Source organism: Pseudochaenichthys georgianus, chromosome 17 (genome assembly GCF_902827115.2).
Source record: "Pseudochaenichthys georgianus chromosome 17, fPseGeo1.2, whole genome shotgun sequence".
Classification (NCBI taxonomy): domain Eukaryota; kingdom Metazoa; phylum Chordata; class Actinopteri; order Perciformes; family Channichthyidae; genus Pseudochaenichthys; species Pseudochaenichthys georgianus.
This window is the reverse complement of record NC_047519.1, coordinates 12636302-12655970: the sequence shown is the minus strand read 5'-3', so window position 1 is coordinate 12655970 and position 19669 is coordinate 12636302. Positions and strand designations below refer to the sequence as shown.

Here is a 19669-nt window from a genome sequence, read left to right as displayed (position 1 = left end):
ACCAGAGTTAGGAAAAGGGACCACATTACTCCAGTTCTGGCTGCCTTACACTGGCTCCCTATAGAACACAGGATAGAATTTAAAATTCTTCTTCTCGCCTACAAAGCCCTTAATGGGCAGGCGCCATCTTACCTTAAAGAACTCATTATACCCTACTGTCCTACTAGGGCATTGCATTCCAAGAATGCAGGGTTGTTGATTGTTCCTAGAATCTCTAAAAGTACAATGGGAGCCAGAGCCTTTTCTTATCAAGCTCCACATTTGTGGAATCAGCTTCCAGTTTGTGTTCGGGCGGCAGACACCCTATCCGTTTTTAAGAGTGCGCTTAAGACCTTCCTTTTTGATAAAGCTTATAGTTAGGGCTGATTAGATTCAGCCCCTAGTTTTGCTGATATAGGCTTAGTTTGTCAGGGGACATCTTACTTCTTCCTTCTCTCTGTCTATACCTGTGTACTCTCATGTTCCGATTAACCCAGCTTCCCCAAATGTCTTTCTTTTTGGTGTCTATATACGCCGGGATCCGGAGTCATGGATGATCCTGCGGTCCTGTGTCCTGGATCGCGAGCCCTGGATCGCGAGTCGTGGCTGTGGTCCTGGATCATCGGTCCTGGATGGATATCCTCGTGGATTCATCTTCCTATTATACACACATGCATTTCCAAACATTTGGACTACCTATGTTGCAAATGTATTATCTTTTCAATTCACACACGGCATCTATTGCACGTCTGTCCGTCCTGGGAGAGGGATCCCTCCTCTGTTGCTCTCCCTGAGGTTTCTCCCATTTTCCCTTTAAACTGTGGGTTTTCTTCGGAAGTTTTTCCTTGTATGATGTGAGGGTCTAAGGACAGAGGGTGTCGTATTGTCATACTGATATTCTGTACACACTGTGAAGACCACTGAGACAAATGTAACATTTGTGATATTGGGCTATATAAATAAACATTGATTGATTGATTGATTGATTGAAATCGTACAGGAGGGTGAAGCAAATGACTAAACATAATTTGAACAAGCCTTTAAGAATGACCACCAAACGATGTTAGACTCATCAACACACTTGTGAGAAATGGTTATTGAAGACACACCCTTAAAGTGGCCCCATTATGCTCATTTTCAATACTGCCTCTGCTGCAGCACCTTTTTTCACCCTCTGTCTGAAACCAGAGCACAGTCTGCCCTGATTGGTTAGCTGACCAACGCTGTTGTGAACTTGTGATTGGTCAACCGCTCAGAGATGTCCCACCACTTAGCCTATCACGTACAATGTTGCAGGGCTAGCCAATTGGAGCGCAAGTTTTATGTAGTGAGCTATCTGGCAGAAGTAAACAAAGGACGTCAATGGAAGTGTGTCAGGCAGCATCTGAGGGAGAAACCCCCTCTGCAGTGCATTTTGGGATTCAAGCCTTTGCAGACCATGCAAAAAACCTCTACAAACACTCTACAGGAAAGGGAGAATCCCAAAAAGCATAATAGGGCCCCTAAAAGCATCACATAGTAACGTTTTCTATTGAGCCGCTGTCTTTTTTCCACAGACAGCATCTTCAAATACAGGTCCCTGCATGGGCAGAGAAGCAAAAGGAGAGAAAAATCATCAGAGGAAAAACCCTTTTGCCTTCATTTGATCTTTTCTGAAGAAATCTAAAGGAACCTCTGGGAGAAGAGAGCGTGAGGGTGAGAGGAGGACTGGTACAGCAGCCTCTCTGTAGCGGTTGTATGTACTCAAGTAAGGCATGCAGATGAAGCAGCAAGTGCCTATCAAATATTCATTGGGCCAGGGGAGGCAGTGCAGCTTGTAAAAGAAGATTACAAAAAGGGGGCAGGAGGAGCAGCGTCTCTTCCGCTCTGTCACCGCTTTTTCCTTTTCCTCCGCCTAGTTCACCATCTACACCACAAACACACCTTTTTTGACAATGCTGCTTAGTCATTTTAGTCAGTGTACAACATGAATGACAAAGTTGCTTGTGATTTAAAGGTCCCACGTCATGGCCATTTCCACTGATCATAATTCCATTGTTGAGGTCTACTAGAATAGATTTATATTGCGCAATTTTCCAAACTCACATTGGTTTCTCAAATAGCATCTCTGTAAACTACGTGTATTCACTGAATTTCACTCTCTGCCTTTAACGGCTCGTTGTAGCTCCAATAGCTCCAGCCCCCACCCTCCCTGTGAGCACAGTGTGCTCTGATTGGTCGGGACGTTGTGAATCGCGCTAAGCTCCGTGGAGGTGTTGTTTCCTTGTTTAGCGATACACAGCGAAACACAGCCAAACTCATCCTGAGCACACACAAAGTCACAGCCGAAGTAAAAACAATAAGTGTGGCTTGATATTGAGTAAGAAAAAGGTTGATAAACGCTGTGAGAATGGGTCTGCAGAGAGAATCCCAACTGTCTGTTATCAGCCTGCAGCCAGGGAGGAGAAATGAGCTGAGCTACCTGCACTGAGTGTGTGAGGAAGTCCGTGGATTGGTCAATTTGGACCAATCAGCGGGGGCTTAACGTAACGGCTCCGCGGACGTAACGTAACGGCTCCACGGATTGGTCCATTTCGTTCCGGGTACGGTTGACATCATGCGTACCCGGAAGAATCAAATGGACAATGACGTATCTCCAACGAGGCGTTTTGGGGAGGTATTTTCTGTGTTAGAGTTTTACTCGCTACAGGGTGTACTTTGAGGGTTTTGACTCTGCACACCGTTTACATGCATACAAACCTTCATAACACACAAGGGGATGGGTACTAACCGGAGAAGCATGACATGGGACCTTTAAAGGGGACCTATCATGCAAAATGCACTTTTGTACATCTTTTATACATGAATATGTGTCCCCGGTGTGTCAGGGAACTCACCAAGTGTCGGAAAACACAACCCTCTTTCTTTTCCTCCATACACAAATCTCTAAAAAACGGGGCTGCAACGGAGCTGATTATTATTTGAATTTTTCTGACGTAAGAAAGGGGTGCTCCGCCTATATGGGCAACTCTCCACCTATCAGGGGAATGAGAGACCGCTGGAAAGCGGTGGAGACGCTGTAGTACATATGCCAGGCCTGTAAGTGGTGCTGTAGTCTGCCACGAAAGCAGAATCAGCCCTTGCAAAAACAGGGCTGGAAGAGCAAATAGAGCGAAATGAGGCATGGCTAAAATGCATGATCTGTTTGGTATTTTGAAAAAAAAACTTCACAGACATGTTTTATATAGGAATGGCCCTACAATATATGTTTCAAATATAGCATGATAGGTCCACTTTAAGTGACCAGAGTTAAGTAGAGGAGAGCAGGATCTTTTGTGACGGTTTAGTTAACGACAAAAGAGTCTTTCTGATTCTTCCTCACATTTAGTTACAATTTGTAAATATACAGTGTGCAATTACGTTTTTTAACTCTTGTTTTCTACCGTGATGTTTTGAATAATGCCACATACAACATACATACTGTTAACAAGTTTCTGGCCTATCCTGCTAATGCTAACTTTAGCCATTTGGATATTTGTTGCTAGCTAGCAAAAGAGGCTAACGTTTACCTGCTCTGGTTAGTTATGACAATATTGTTTAATGTTCATATACCTCAAATCAACAAAAAGGTGACAAAAAATGAAAGACTCAAAAGCATGTAGCATTTTATGCTAACTACGTTAAGCTGATATTTGCCAGTGAAGTGACAACAAGGAAAACACCTAAGTTCCATATCTCAGTATTTATCGTAATATATATAAAACATTTTTTTTTGACAAGAACAGGGTGTCAAATCCAACCCTATAAAACCGCTATAAAAATGTTGCTATAAAAATGTTGCTATAAAAATGTTGCTATAAAAATGTTGCTATACAAATTTAGCTATATGTGTTATATTTAGTGTCCCAACTGAGACCTGATAATTTCTATGATCAACTATCCATCCCCTTATCATTGGTACAGATTGGTCAGCATGTGAGTGTGAATGTGTGTAACGCCCCGTCTACACTACAGGCATCGAAAAATGCTTTCAACGCTTCGCCCATTCATTTGAATGGGGTGACGTAGAAGATTTTGAATCTTCGCCGAACTGCATTGTGGGGAGCATGGCATGGCTTTGCAAGCATCGTGAGCATCAAAAGTTGAGCAATGTTCAACTTTTGATGCTCCCGATGCTTTCGAAGCTGGCATCAGCCAATCAAATCCCGTTTATGCAAATCCCGCCAGTACAAGCGCTAGCCAATCAAACCGCGTGCAAGCTGGGAGAGCCAGCAGTTCATTTCCTCATATTCCAAATGAGAAATTACGGTAGCAAATCACCCGGTTCTTTCCAACCAGAACTATTTACCGGGATACAAACCGGAGGAGCGAGGCATGGAGGGAGGTGGCAGAGACAGTGGGTGAAACTGGTAGGTTTTCGCCTGTTTGGGGAGTTTATATCCAGTTTACTTCGTTTTAACATTGCTATTGCTTTGTTTGCCGGGGGCGGGCGGGAGATTCCTGATTGGTTGTTGGTCGCCTTGGGCGTGAGAAATCGCCAAGCCTCAGACACGCCCAGCTTCAAGATTTGTTTATGCCTGTAGTGTAGACGGGCCGTGAGAGGTGTACACTGCAGGTCTCGTGTTGCAGTGCCAGACACACTACCGCTCTCATCACCGTCTGAAGTCGGCAACATAGGAAAATATCTACTCCCGACACCTTCCACTGCCATGGCAACAGCCTGCGAGTCACCCGGGAGCGAGTCTCACGCGGCAATGCCCATTCACAGTCCAGGGCTGAATCCTGATGGGAGAACGCCAGAGCAGAGGGAGACTGGCACATGAACACAAACAGTCAAGAACAACAATAAATAAATGCTTTTGAGTTTTTTTAGTGATCAACAACAGATGGATTGTGAGGTATCTGGGATGTCCAGCGTAAGACGGGTACTGTAGAACAATTTTGACGTACCTGTACTTGAGTATTTTATTTTCTGATTTCTTATAGGCCTACTTGTACCACCAAGTACATATATTTACCAGCATTTTATGCTATTTTATACTTCTAGTCCACTACATTTAAGAGGCCATATTGTACTATTTCTCCACTCTTAGGTACTATTTACTTTTTGTATATAAAAAAACAAGTATTTTACGAAAGTCTCTAAAATTGACATTGACATTAAAAGATTAAAATGCTAGTATAAATTATAAGAACAGGATAATATAATATTCTTTATAAATACTTTGACAGCTTTTCTGCATACTTTTACCTACTTTAAGTATTCAGATGATAACATTTCGTATACTTTGTTACTGAAATTGTGCGGAATGAGTTATTTTACCTTTTTGTACTTTAATTATATTTTGATGCCAATACTTTTGGTCTTTTACTTAAGTGAAATGTTAAATTCAAGAATTTACTTCTTATGGCATTCTTTGAGACAATTATACATTTCTAGTTTTACTTAACAACAGGATCTGATCTCTGTTTGAATCTGGTACCTGGCGGACTTGTGGTGAATGTGTATTTTTTTGCATCTATCCATCCATAGAATGCTCCATGCAGAGAAGGTTCCGTGTTCCGGTTCCATGATAACACAGAGGCCAGAGAAACTGGAACTCTTTCACTCACAAACTGATCGTACTGAGAGAAGACACTCACATTTTACTCTGTGTACGGACAACTTAGTTGTGTTTATGTTAAACATCTTCCATCGATCTAGGAAGGGTTTACATGGGAATGGCGATTACGGCTGGGTAAGTAACAGACTCTAACCTGTAGCCTTGAATCTGTTCAGACCAGAGGGTCTAAATGCACAAACTTCTCTGGTATCTTAGCAAAGTACTCAGAAAGTGAGTCAAACAACATAAGCTCAACTGTACTTTGTTGTATTTTATTTCCACAGCAAACTGGTATCCTTTGTGGACAGGAGAACTCAGATGAGTTCAGGATCCTGAACATACAGAGGTCTGCATTAACTCGCCAAGCAGAGAGGCTTTGCGCTGCCGAGAAAGAGCGACATGAGGCCGTCCTGAACCGAGTGAGACGCTCTGTTCAGGGCAGTCATTTTGCCCTTACCTCAAAAACCAGCTTTCCGCAGAAGCCCCGAACTCTCTCGGCGAGAGAGGATAAGCCCTCTTATAGATTTACCCCGCATGAACTGGGAGAACATCAAGAAAACCCAGATCCTGAGTCCTGGAAGTTTATATGAGAGCGACTCCTTTTGGGACAAGGTGCTCCTCAGCAGTCAGACGGCTGTAAATGCATGTGAAGCATAAGGAGACAGGAGGCCAACTTCTCCCAGCTGTTCTCTGTTCAGCCTCAGCAGTGAGGACACTCACACACCCAGTGAGCTGAGAGCCATTCCTCTGATAGAGGACGCCTTCCAACCTGCTCCTCCTGCTGTGTCTGCAGTTCCACTTCCAGTTTCTCACCAGGCATACTGTTGAATGGTGACCTCCATTTTTTATGGGGACCCCTGCTGTTGAAGTTTTTTTAATTGTCTGATGGATGTTTATTATAAATCTTAAATACAACACCTTCATAAAAATGTCTCCTTGACTTAAAGTACAATGGAAAAAAAAGTGACACTTATGCCATTAATCTCAGCAGACAAGGTACAAGTGAAAGTATGTACACTGCAGTCGGCTAAAAGTAAAGTTGGGGCTTTTGGTGAAAAAGTGGATAGCTTTGAGCTTGAGTACTTCCTTCCACCTCGACCCCCTGCGGCTCCCAAAAAGACCCCTGCAGTGGCTCCAAAGAGGACCCCTGCAGCTGCAGCGGCTCCCACAAAGATCACTACAGCTGCCCCCAAAGTGAGCCCTGTGATGACGCCTCTGGACCCGACCCCTCCAACAGTTCCCAGAACCAAGAGGAGGGTATCTCGACTTGTGATGTTGCTGCAACCTGCAAAAGCCGTAGCAGGTACGTGTATCACACATCCTGAACAGCTTTAGTACAAGCTCTGACCTTTATTCAGAGGGCTCTTGGAGGTTTTTGTGAACACTTGATTTTTCTCTTTGGATTCAAACAATTCCCTTCAGTTCCTTGTGTAACCTGACGATCTTTAATTCAGCACACAGCAGGGCACCCAAATATAAAAAACCCGAAAGCTTGATCTTTAGACACGACACCATTTAACATATGATTAATAACATGTTCTAATGATAACTGATTCATCACTGGGTGAGTGCAGTGCTTTGACTGAGTCATCTCCTGTTAGCAGGAGAGGAGGCTGCCAGTGACTGCAGCCTCCAGGCGACAAATGATAAACAAGTTGAACAGGTTGAACTGCAGCCATTGACCAATCCGATGGAAAGCCTGTCTGCCTGCTTCAAGCTGCTCGCCTCCAACGACTGGTAAACAATAAAGATCGTTTGTACCAGATAAGAATGCATATTTTTCCTGTTGCAAATAGTTTGTGTGACATTACATTGGTGCAACGTCTTAGAAGAGCGTAAAATGTATCTTCATTAGACTTTACATTTAAAGTAGCAGTGAGTTACTGTATTTATTTTATTACTGACGATCATGTTTGTCATGTTAACTCACAGGGAGAAGAAAGTGCAAAGCTTGAACATATTGCAAGCTCTGGCACAACACCACTCCCAGACTCTCAAGACAAAACGCCATGAAGAGTGTCTGGCTCTATTTGACGAGGTATTGTACACACTTCCCTTTTGTATCTGTGTTCAGATCTCTTTGTCTCACGCTGTTATCATTAGCCACAATGTCCCTACAGACTTGAGTGATGACAGTCATTTTTTATCATAGGTAAATAACCTACGCTCAGCAGCGGCCTGTGAGGCTATGCCCACGTTAGCCGAGCTGTATGTGAACCTCGAAGAGGCGATGGACTCGGAGGTCGAAGCCACAGGCCGAGCTCTGCTGCTCAAACTAGCGCAGACCGCCAGCAACTTTGTTCAGTAGCAGGCCGATCGTGCACTGGGCGCCATGCTGGAGAACTGCAGCCATGGGCGGACAGTGAGCACTCTGTTGAACACGGGGCTGAAGTAAGTGGAGGCTGCATTCACTTTAGCAGCAGGAGTTATCAGACTAAATGAGATGAAACAGTAAGAGACAGTTTGTCTCATATCACCCTGTATTTGTCCCTCCTCAGGCACCGTTGTGTCGCAGTAAGAGGGAGCATGGCCCACCACCTGCACCTCTAGGTCGACAGATTTGGAGCAGCTTGCGTCTTGGCAGCAAGAACGAGCTTCACCGAACACTTCCTACGAGCCGTCTCCAAAATGTGTGTGGATGCTGCACCAGACGTGAGGCACGTTGTCAAGTTATATGGATTTAGTGTAGAACTTTGCTTAATCTTGTAATGGGCTCCTCTTGTTTTGTGTTGATTGTTTTCATCATCTCAATTTTGTTTATCTGAACTTTGTGCTTAACAAATAACTTCTTCCTCCGCAGGCACCACGGACAGATCCTCCTCCAGAAGCTGGCTTCCAACCAGAGATTTCTGAACCTGTGGACAAAGATCATCCCAGAAACAGTAAGAGCTCCGCTGGACAAGACCCTGAAGAAGTCCAAGCTGTAAAACTGGAGAACACGTGCAATATAAATAAATAAATTAATGTATTGCTATTAATATTCTTGTAATTGTTGCTTGTGACTGGCGAAGCAACATGCACAGTTATTGTTATCCTACATACTTATTCATCTTATTCTTAATCTTCTGCCTAAAAGTTTGGACCACGATGGTACAGTCCCGGAGCATCGCCATGACATGCACAAAACACATCAACACGTGTGGAAAGATACTGATACTTTAACCTATGTTTCATTATTGTATTTTGAGCCTCTTCGGAGATGTCCCGCCCCTTAGCACGTGTGTTGTAGCGCTATCCAATAGAAGTGTGAGTGTTGCGTAGTCCCCTTTGCACACCATTCACTAACACCTATATAATACACTACAGGAAGAGGAGAACCACACAAAGCAGAATAGGGACCCTTTAACATTCTTCAAAGCACTCAGGCATCCAGTCTAAGCAACATTTCCCCTTCTTACATTGTTTTATAATGTGACTTTTAAAGCACAGAATTGAAGAGTGATTTTATTCTGTTATTCGTCTCAGATTTATGAAAACATGCGAAACATGCACCCGGGTCCACATCACCCGGTTCCACACAACACAGACACAGCTAATCCTCTGACTATATGTGAAGTGTCATATTTTCTCCTTTCCTTTAATTTCCATCCTGTTTCTTTTGCAAGCTGTGAAAAGAGTTGCAGAATGTGTATTTATGTGTTAATCAAATGACGTTGTTTTTTTCAGAATCAGAAATCCTTTATTTGTGGAAAATGGACAATATTACGGCAGCAGAACTAAAGTGCAGATGAAGTGAACAGTATATGGAAAACATATCACACATTTAAAATAACTGTATGCACACACTATTTATATAAAAAAACAAATAGCAGATAAATACAACATGGCAAACAAATTGAAAGTATATATTTAAGAAAAGGTGACCATATAAAGTTATTTACTATATATACTGAGTGGCTTGTTAATTTCCACAAGATATCAATACAAATGAGTGTGTAACCTATAGCAATACATGCTAAAAATATTTGTTGGTTATATTCTATTGACTATATTTTAGTATTAACCTAAATCTTCAATAAAATATAGTTAAGTATACTACAATATTGTTATATAATAATAATAATAATAATAATAATAATAATAATAATATATTGTAATGGAATACAAATGCCAAGGAGTATTCATTGAAAGTACAATTAACTCAGAGCACTAGAATACATATACTTAGTTACTGTCCACCAATGGATGTTGATCAATTGTATAACATGTAGGTATTTGTAGCTATAAACTGTATACATAACAATACAGTGCGCATTGTCACATATATACACATCTCGTCTTGTGATGATCTCCCCCTCACACTATTATATGAATCTCCTTTTAGATTCATAATGATTGTCAGGCTGCTCCTCCTCCTCCATCACCGCCACCCTCGCGTTTCTTCCCACAGGAGCTACTTTCAGCGCCGGACAGCTCCCGTCTCCCCCACGCCCCGCCCCCCTCCGACAGACAGGCAGAGAGAAACAACCGCACGCACCGGTGGGCGACACCTATGGCCTATTAGGGATTTATTGGGAGGGACGGAACTTCAAGTACCATTTGTTTCGATCGTCGTCATCCTCTCACATGGTTCTCTCCGCGAAGGAGTAAAGAAGGAGGCGCACGGAGACAGCGTCGCTTCATATGAATGGATTGCAGATTGCTGAAGAGGAGTCGTTGTTTTTTTTTTTTAACCAGTTAGTAGCTTTGGATCAGAAGAAGAAGAGAGGGAAAGTGTGTTTCCGCGGACACAATATGCTCAGGATGGGAAGTGGCATCATGCATCTGAATGCCAGGAGATATTCTGCTGTGTAGTGTTTCTCCCGCTGTGAAGCAGCAGAAGAAAGGAGAGATTTGGTTATGCTCGCCACTTTTATCCAAGCGGTTTCTTCTCTGTAAAAACGGAGCGACATGGCTCTGCTGGTGGTCCCTCTGCTCCTGCAAACGGCGCTGGTTCTGGGATCCAACTACGGCTATGTGGAGTGGTCGGATACTGACAAAGAGGAGAAGAACCCCCCGGTGTTCAGCACCCAGAACATCAACAGGGAGCCTCCTCAACACCCGACCTTCTACCCGCTACCGGCCACGGAGCGCACGGTGGTGGCGCACAAGATCGAGGAGGACCTGCCCAGGGTGGTGACCGCGTTCCTGCACACAGGGGACTCCTCCGCGCTGAGGCACGTCAACTGCTCCCGGAGGTACGAGCTTAGCAGCCTGCGGGGCGGCCTGCATGTCGCCTCACATTACTCCCTGCACAGCATCCTGGACACGGTCGCGCACGCCACAAACTTCCTGAACATTATCCTGCAGGCCAACAGGTCCCGGGAGCAAACGGCGCGCAGGGACATCCACTGGTACCACGCGCTGGTTCAGAGCATCCTCGAGGGGGATCCCAAAATCCACAGGGCTGTGGTGATATTCCACGGGGATGCACCCACGCCCGGTCCCCAGGTGTTCTTCCAAGCCACCAGGACCGAGAAGGAGGTGGTGCTGCAGGACTTGTCCGCCTCTGCGCACCAGCAGCTGAGGAGCAGGAGCCCCGAGTCCGAGTGGTTTAATGACTTTAGGGACGGGAGGAGATCGCACGTGCACAGGAGGGTCCAGGAGTCCAAGGGTGGAAGTTATCTTCTGGACAAAAACCAGATCAAATGGTCGGCACCGTACCTGGAGTGTGAGCATGGGGCGTTTGTGCCGTATTGGCTGCTCACCCTGTCTGCTGGCTTCTACGGACTGAAGAGCAACTCTACACCCGAGTTCAGGTGAGAGCAGAGCTGGATCTACTCCTTTAGTTAGAGGCCATTAAGAGATATTTGTATTTTACTACTCATATACTTTTACCTCTGGTACTTAGACATTTCTACCTTTATCTAAGTAAGACTTTGAATGCAGGACATCTACTTCCAACAGATCATTTTTACAAATGAGTTTTGCTAGTTCTATTTAAGTAAAAGAGTACTTTTTTTCCACCACTGATTGAGAGGAAGTGTGTGTGTGTGTGTGTGTGTGTGTGTGTGTGTGTGTGTGTGTGTGTGTGTGTGTGTGTGTGTGTGTGTGTGTGTGTGCGTGCGCGTGTGTGTGTGTCAGAGGCCAGACTGATTCTGGTCCTAGATTAAGGAATTAAGGAATTTTTCGTCAGACATATATCTAAAAAATAAACTAAATATAAGTTAGAATTCTCAAGAAAATAAAAGGGAATAAAAAAAACCCAGAAATATAGAAATAGAAACAGAAAAAGAAAGGGAAAAAAAGTAAAGTTACGTAAAATAAGTATGAGTTATTATGAAAACTGCATGCAGGTAAATAATGATACAAATGTTGAAAACTAAAATGTAAACATATTAAATTGGCAATACTGGCAGTTTTGTGCAAAAATGTGCAAAATGGTCCGTGAAAATGATATCTGTTTGAAGAATATGCAACAAACAGAGATATAGTGCCAGCGACGTGTGTAAATGTAATGCTTATTGACAGATATGCACTGAAAAAACTGAAAAGTGGATGAAATAAAGTTTCCCACAAATATGCATAAACCATTGAATCAACAGCCAACAAGAGTTAAGTACCGTACTTTTGATTGACAATAATGCTCCATGAGGCGGAATGTAAATATGGATCCTGATGGCAGGCAGCCTGGATTCAGAGGCAGATGGTGTAAAAGAGGCTTCACAGACAGGTAGACCTTCTCATTTAGTATGCTCGCCTGTCAAAGCACAGCTGTGCGCCTCTCCCGCTGCAGCCTTTCAAATGAACACTGTTGGTGATGGGATCCATACATGTGGCCTTTTTTATTCATTCAATCACTCAAATATTTGATGTTTCAAGGCTAGAACTGATCGATTAAATCATGAATAAACAATGAAACATCATCAATATGAAGGTATTAATAATCTCTCTGAACCCTGGAAATGTCTAGATGTATGACATGTGCATGTTGAGGAAAGAAAAACAAATCTTGTTCCGTCTCAAGAAAGACACAAAAGTTTGGATGACACAGAAATGTTCCTTGGTGATTCAGAGGGAGCAGGGTGTATGCTCATGATTTGGGCCCTCAGGTTGGCAGGCCTCCACGCTGCTGACTGACGTGTCCCTGAGCAAAGTGCTGCATCACTACCTGCTCCAGGAACAGGGTTGGGAGGGTCACTTTAAAGAGGCCTTTTTAGGGTTTTCCCTTCCCTGTAGTAAATGGTCTGCAAAAGCTAAAATCCCAAAGTTCCCTCCAGAGTGGGGTCCATTTGGGATCCTTTGTTTACTTCCGTGACATAGTGTCATCACTATGTAACACTCAGGCTTCTGTTGAACCAAATAAACCATATTTATGATCAAAGATGTGTCCTCTGCTCAGAGATCTTATTTTTAGTAAAACCTGGCTTTCATTAAGCATATTCAGGCAGTAGCATAGACACCAACACTGAAAAACACGAGCACATACTACAGTTGGAAAACCCTCTGAATTGACAGCAAGGTCCGTTTTAGTTTAATACATACTGTGTAGAGTCTAGCTCACACACACGATGTTATGAACGTACAGAACAGTACAGTTTACAAAGTAGAAATACAATCCGCTCCTTTTACAACAAACACAATATGCTCTTTTTTAGTAACAGTGTAATCCTGCTATTAATATTTTTTACAACTGTAACCTGACTACCTTTTTTTTCTGTAACTGTAAGAGAATAGAATTACCTTTGTAAAACATTGTTATTATACCGTCTAATGTAACCCGTTACTCCCCAAGCGGTCTAGGAACAGTCACCTTTGGCTTTAAGAGCTTGATGTGGCCAAATGCTGCTTTGGACAGTTTCAGGAATTGTAATTCAGTTACAATGGAGGTAGAAACTTTTTTTTTGTGACCTACTTTTTATTCTTTTTTAGGAAGATATCCCCTTGCCCACTCCACAGCTCAAATATTTCTGGCTGTGATGCCCTGTTTCTTTTCAAAAATGATATATTGCCTGTCTGAAGCCATAAACATGCACTTGTGAGAAGGGTTGATCCATTTGAGCCTGCAAATGAAATGTGGAACTTTAAGAGTCTTTCACATTTTCACTGAGCTTCCCATAGCACAAATCTGAAGGAATTTGGTCTAAATAGTGACTAATTTCAATTGTATATCTAGGACAAGTGTGCATTTTCATTTAAAACCTAAAAATGTTAGATTATTTTACAAAGTACCAGATTTAAAGACATTTTGACCAATCAGAACAAATGAAATTCCCCGACCATACTACATATAGTCTTTGGGCAAAATGCAAAACGGGTTAATAATTGAGAGATTTATGTGAAGAGCTGCTTGTGTCAGTCACCCTTAGTATCTGTTGCAACAAGTCCTCCAACTCATACGACAAAATGGGTCGATTGTTTAAGCCCTTACCAAATATGTCGTTTGTTCAAGCGCTTAATACGACCTATAATTACGTTTTAAAATTGCCGGCCTCTAGTGCTCCCGTTGAATGCAAACGTTACAGAGGGTTGTTTATTCACAAATAACCCTCTCTGTAAAATCCTAAATTGTAGGATAGTTTGGCCATTAAAACGCTTTATGATTAGATTTCTAGCGAGAAGTATATATTGTACTTTTAGAATCCACGTCCAGTCGATATGTAGGATCTATAGTTCGATAGATATTACGAAGATGATTTGAGGTTTCGTCAGGAGAACGTGTATATGCGGCAAGCTTCCATGTAAAGTTACGGGTTGAAAACAGTATTTCCGGTCTCGCCGTTTTCATAATAAAACCAATGATCAAATGATTTAACAGTGATATCTGCACTACTCATCCACTAAAAAACATCAGTTTATCCTAGTTAATTATATGACATTAATTGGTTTAAATTGTGTACAATGCTTTTGTGTTTTTCCCATAGGTTTTTCTCTTTCGATTCTGAGAGACACATTTCTTTTTTCAGAGGTTTTGATAGGCTAAAATCACGCCGCAATGCACGTCGGGATATGGTGTTTATGTGATATGAAATCGGAAAACATAAAAAAAAAAAATAATAATACTTTATTCCGAGTGTTCTTGCTTTTTTCTTTGGAAGTCATCACATAACGGCATTGTAATACACGGTTCGGCTGCATTAAATATTACATATCTGCCCTAGATATGTATTTATAGAGCCCTGATCTGAAGACCTCACATCTTCCATTTCTTTTCACACAATACGTCTCCTTGCAGTATCAACACTAATTCGGCTGACTTTTATATTTTGATCCAATTAGTAGATAGTCTGTATTTACACCATAACGGTGCACAGCTGATAGAAAGGGACTTTTTTGTAGTTTTTAAAGATATTACTGATTTTATGAACTACCTTTCCAACTCCTCATGCAGTTGACTGTTACAGGCAGTGGCGAGCCATGACTTTTATACCTAGGCCCTCTGACCCCCACTTCCCTCGAAAAAAAGGAAGAGATATTACATCTCAACGTATACTTCAGCGGAATATCAAAACAGTGGTCCTGCAAAACGCATCAATGACAGCGACCCTCTACCACACAGAACAACACCATTTATATAAACACCTATCATGACAGGGCACCCACAGCCAGGTAGCAATTACAAATGAATTAAGTCGGCACGGTGGCCTACATTGAAAATGACTTGGGCCTACCTTTGATGATCAAATCACTTAAACACAAAGTCCATCCTCCTGTCCTTTTGGATGAAGCACTTGCGGGTGATTCAGCTGATCCTTTGCCACTCCAGTTTATCATTGTAACTCAATCTTGAAATTGACTCGGTTAATAATTTCGCAACGATGTAATCACTATCACTGAAGTGAGCCATCATGAACGAACTTATGCTAATCATAAATCTATCGATCATAAATTATATTTTGATATAGATATTGATTTAGATTTATGAATCAAAAAAAGTAGGATAGACATGTGGATATTATCCGGCTGAACACAACCTGCATTTATCTAACAGGTTCGTTTTCCACAGACCTTATTTCGAGCTATTTTCCAAAATCCTATGGAGAAATTCCATTGCTTTCTGTCGAGGGAATCCGAGTGAAGCTTACTTCCAGGTTTTAGGACGCGTCACTGCACCCCTTGCATAGACCCTATGCATAGACCTCACAGCGGGCGGAATCTGTCATAAAGTCCGCGAAAATAAAGCCCGCCCATTTAGAGGGAAGATATGATTGGTCAATTGTACTGTAATTTGACATTACTCTCTCGTTGAGTTACTATAGCTGGCCCTCTGTGAATGTAGAGAGGGACCAACAAGCTCTCCCGTCTTCACAGTAACTCGCAGAGACGGCATTTAACCCTTCACATTCCAACAGAAACTGAACAGGCAGATTCGAAGGATTTATTTCTTTGGAAATATTATTTTAAATACAATTAAATCAAGTTATTTTGGTAAAATTAATGAAAAATGTAACAACAACAAAATATAAAAAATAATATTTAAAAAAAAATGTTTTTTTTTTTAATGTTTTCAAATAATATTTTTTAGAATATCTTAGGCCCTCACAGAGGGCCTAGAGGGCCCTGACGGCTCGCCACTGGTTACAGGTCTATACAAGTTCATGGTACAATGCATACGCTTCACATCGAGAGACTGAAACTGTATTTTCCTTTAACGTTCTGTTGTAATTTCACAATAAAGTGAATAGTCATATTATGTACGATATTATTATGTTGTGTTAACTACTAGACCACTGGTCTAAACCGCACCTCCTAGTGGTTAAAGCACATTATTGAATTTAGTTGTTGAATAAGTTATATTTGATGAAAACATTTAAATATTAAGAGTAGCCTACATACAAAATAGGGGTCAATGATAGAAATATAGAATGGAAAATATCAAGAAGATACTGTAGTGATCTCTACAATAAAACAGTTTAGTGCAGGACGTCCAAAGATATTAACAGGAGGATGTGCAAAACAGACAAACTGATAAGGCTGAATTTTACTCAGGTGTAACTAAAGTCTGATTTAAGGGTTGTTTATATTTCACATAATTAATCAGAATCTGCAAAGTAACAAAAATAAATGTAGTAGAGTAAAAATACCAGGTTAACCTCTGAATTGTAGTGGAGTAGAACAAAGTAGTACATGCTGCTGTAACAAAAACATTTCCCAACTTGGGATCAATAAAGTATATCTTATCTTATCTTAAGATGATCGATGGCTACTGCCATATTTGCTAAATGTGCATCTGAACCTTGACAAGTGCATGTTTCAGGCTTATCAATTAACAACAGGAGGGGTCACAGACATAAGACCAGCTGTTAAATAAAGCTCTTCTGACCTTAGCTGTCATGTGGTATTAATGCTGCCCATTATGGACACAAGCAATTTTCACCCATGTATTAATTATATGTTTTCAATTTGATAACACCAATGTGTTTCGTATCCCCTAAACCTCCAGGGATGTATACAGTTTAATACTGGCAACTTCTAATTGTGGGAAATACGAAAACGTCTTTTAAAACTACATTTCCCAGTAGAGACGTGCCATAGAACATGTTGCGAAAGTGTGAGGCTTGATTGAAGGTCATTCCAAGACCAAGAACCATAATGAAAAAGACTCCTTTTTCCAGCCTCAGTCCGCACAGCAGGTACCTTGAACCGTATCCAGGCACTGGATTTGAGGTTGTAAGAGTCACAAACTGGGGCAAATCTGGCACATATGTACAGTGGAAGCTTACCTAAAATGGCTTTATACATTAATAAAAACCAATGCTGCATCCTACGCATACTAAGTGAGGACCATCCAGTTAGGCTATACAGTTTGCAATGATGAGTCCTATAGGGTGCATTTGATATACAGTTGCAAGAAAACCCTTTGGATTCTCCACACATAGCGTTGTGTGTTCCTTCCAAACAACTCAACTTTGGTTTCATCGGTCCACAGAATATTTTGCCAGTAGTGCTGTGGAACATCCAGGTGCTCTTTTGCAAACTTCGAACGTGCAGCAATGTTTTTATCTGGACAGCAGTGGCTTCCTCCGTGGTGTCCTCCCATGAACTCCATTCTTGTTCAGTGTTTTACGTATCGTAGATTCCTCAACAGAGATGTTAGCATGTGCTCTTGCAGTCATCTTTACAGGACGGCCACTCCTAGGGAGAGTAGCAACAGTGCTGAACTTTCTCCATGTATAGACAATGTGTCTTACCGTGGACTTATCGAGATACTTTTGTAACCCTTTCCAGCTTTATGCAAGTCAACAATAGGTCAATCGTAGGTCTTCTGAGAGCTCTTTTGTGTGAGGCATGGTTCACATCTGGCAATGCTTCTTAAGAATAGAAAATTCAAAACTGGTGTGTATTTTTTATAGGGCAGGGCAGCTTTAACCAACACCTCCAATCTCGTCTCATTGATTGGACTCCAGGTTGGCTGACTCCTGACTCCAATTAGCTCTTGAAGAAGTCTTTAGCCTAGGGGTTCACATTTCACACTTTTTCCACCCTGCACTGTGAATGTTTACATGGTGTGTTCAATAAAAACATGAAAACATATAATTGTTTGTGTGGTATTAGTTTAAGCAGACTGTGTTTGTCTATTGTTGTGACTTAGATGAAGATCAGAACACATTTTATGACCAACTTATGCAGAAATCCAGGTCATTCCAAAGGGTTCACATACTTTTTCTTGCAACTGTATATGGCAGTGCAGCATGGTAGAGTGGGTCAAGTTTGGGAAAAACAGTGGGACAGGCAAATCTATAAATTGTATCACCGTAGTCCAGCTGGGACAGGAATAAGCCAGAGACCAACCTTGTACGGGAAGAAGTTGAAAAACAAAATTTGAGTCTGTAAAGGAAGCCAAGAGTGAATTTCAATTTCATAGTTAGAACTTCAATGTGGTGTTTAAAGTTTAGATTTCTGTCCAACCAAAAGCCCAAATATTTGTTTGTATCGACAAACTCAACGGAGACGCCATCAAGGGTGTCAATGGAAAGGCTGACTTGGGAGCAAAAAGCATTGCTTTGGTTTTCTTACTGTTCAATAGGCAAGGCAAGGAAAGTTTATTTATATAGCACTTTTCAACACAAGGCAATTCAAAGTGCTTTACAAAAAATGAAAGACATTAAGAAAATGGCATTTATAATCAGTCATTAAAAAGAAAAGTTAATAAAATAAACGTTAAAAGAAAAAATACATGGATAAAAGTTACAGTGTAGTCTAAGATATGAATAGTTCAATTAAAAGCAGCGACAAAAAAAAAAGTCTTCAGCCTGGATTTAAAAGTAGTCAGAGTTGCAGCGGACCTGCAGGTTTCTGGGAGTTTGTTCCAGATATTTGGAGCATAATAACTGAATGCTGCTTTACCATGTTTAGTTCTGACTCTGGGGACAGAAAGCTGACCAGTCCCTGAAGACCTGAGAGATCTGGATGGTTCATAATTTGGCAGGAGGTCAGAAATGTATTTTGGGCCTAAACCATTCAGTGCTTTATAAACCAGCAGCAGTATTTTGAAATCTATTCTTTGACACACAGGAAGCCAGTGCAAATACTTCAGAACAGGAGTGATGTGATCCACTTTCTTAGTGTTAGTGAGGACTCGAGCAGCAGCATTCTGAATCAGCTGCAGCTTTCTAATAGATTTTTTAGTGAGACCTGTGAAGACACCATTACAGTAGTCCAGTCTACTGAAGATAAAAGCAAGTTTTTCCAAATTCTGCTGTGACATTAGTCTTTTAATCCTAGATATGTTCTTTAGGTGATAGTAGGCTGATTTAGTAACTGTTTTAATGTGACTGTTGAAACTCAGGTCAGAGTCCATGACTACACCTAGATTTCTGGCTTTATCTGTTGTTTTGAACATTGCAGACTGAAGCTACATCCAGTCATTGATTTGTTCAATGCTCTTACTCAGTGTTTGAATTGGAGCATAGTCTCCTGGTGAAATTGTTATGTACATTTGTGTGTCATCTGCATAGCTATGGTAACTTATTTTGTTGTTCTTCATTATCTGAGCCAGTAGTAGCATGTAGACGTTAAAGAGAAGAGGCCCCAAGATGGAGCCTTGAGGCACCCCACATGTCATATTTGTCAACTCAGATGTGTATTTACCGATTGAAACAAAGTTGTTTCTGTACTTTAAGTAACATTCAAACCAATGTAGAACTGTTTCCGAAAGTCCCACCCAGTTTTCCAGTCGGTCTAGTAAT

At 41.6% G+C, this 19669-nt stretch overlaps 2 protein-coding genes across 2 annotated transcripts in view; both read left to right on the top strand.

The window, feature by feature from the left end:
- Positions 1 to 5589: 5589 nt before the first annotated feature.
- On the top strand, positions 5590 to 8499 carry LOC117462935 (TOG array regulator of axonemal microtubules protein 2-like). The gene is given in 7 exon segments (XM_034105305.2): positions 5590 to 5696; positions 5846 to 6864; positions 7166 to 7298; positions 7494 to 7599; positions 7714 to 7952; positions 8060 to 8218; positions 8362 to 8499. Coding segments are annotated over 6 exon segments (1116 nt in total). The 5' UTR covers positions 5590 to 5696; positions 5846 to 6512; the 3' UTR covers positions 8489 to 8499.
- Positions 8500 to 10007: 1508 nt separating this feature from the next.
- The window catches only part of gpr158b (G protein-coupled receptor 158b), a 128015-nt gene continuing 118353 nt past the window's right edge, over positions 10008 to 19669 (top strand). The window contains exon 1 of the mRNA XM_034103614.2: positions 10008 to 11299. Coding sequence (XP_033959505.1) covers positions 10452 to 11299 — 848 coding nt within the window. The 5' untranslated portion in view covers positions 10008 to 10451. The remainder of the gene's footprint in view (positions 11300 to 19669) is intronic.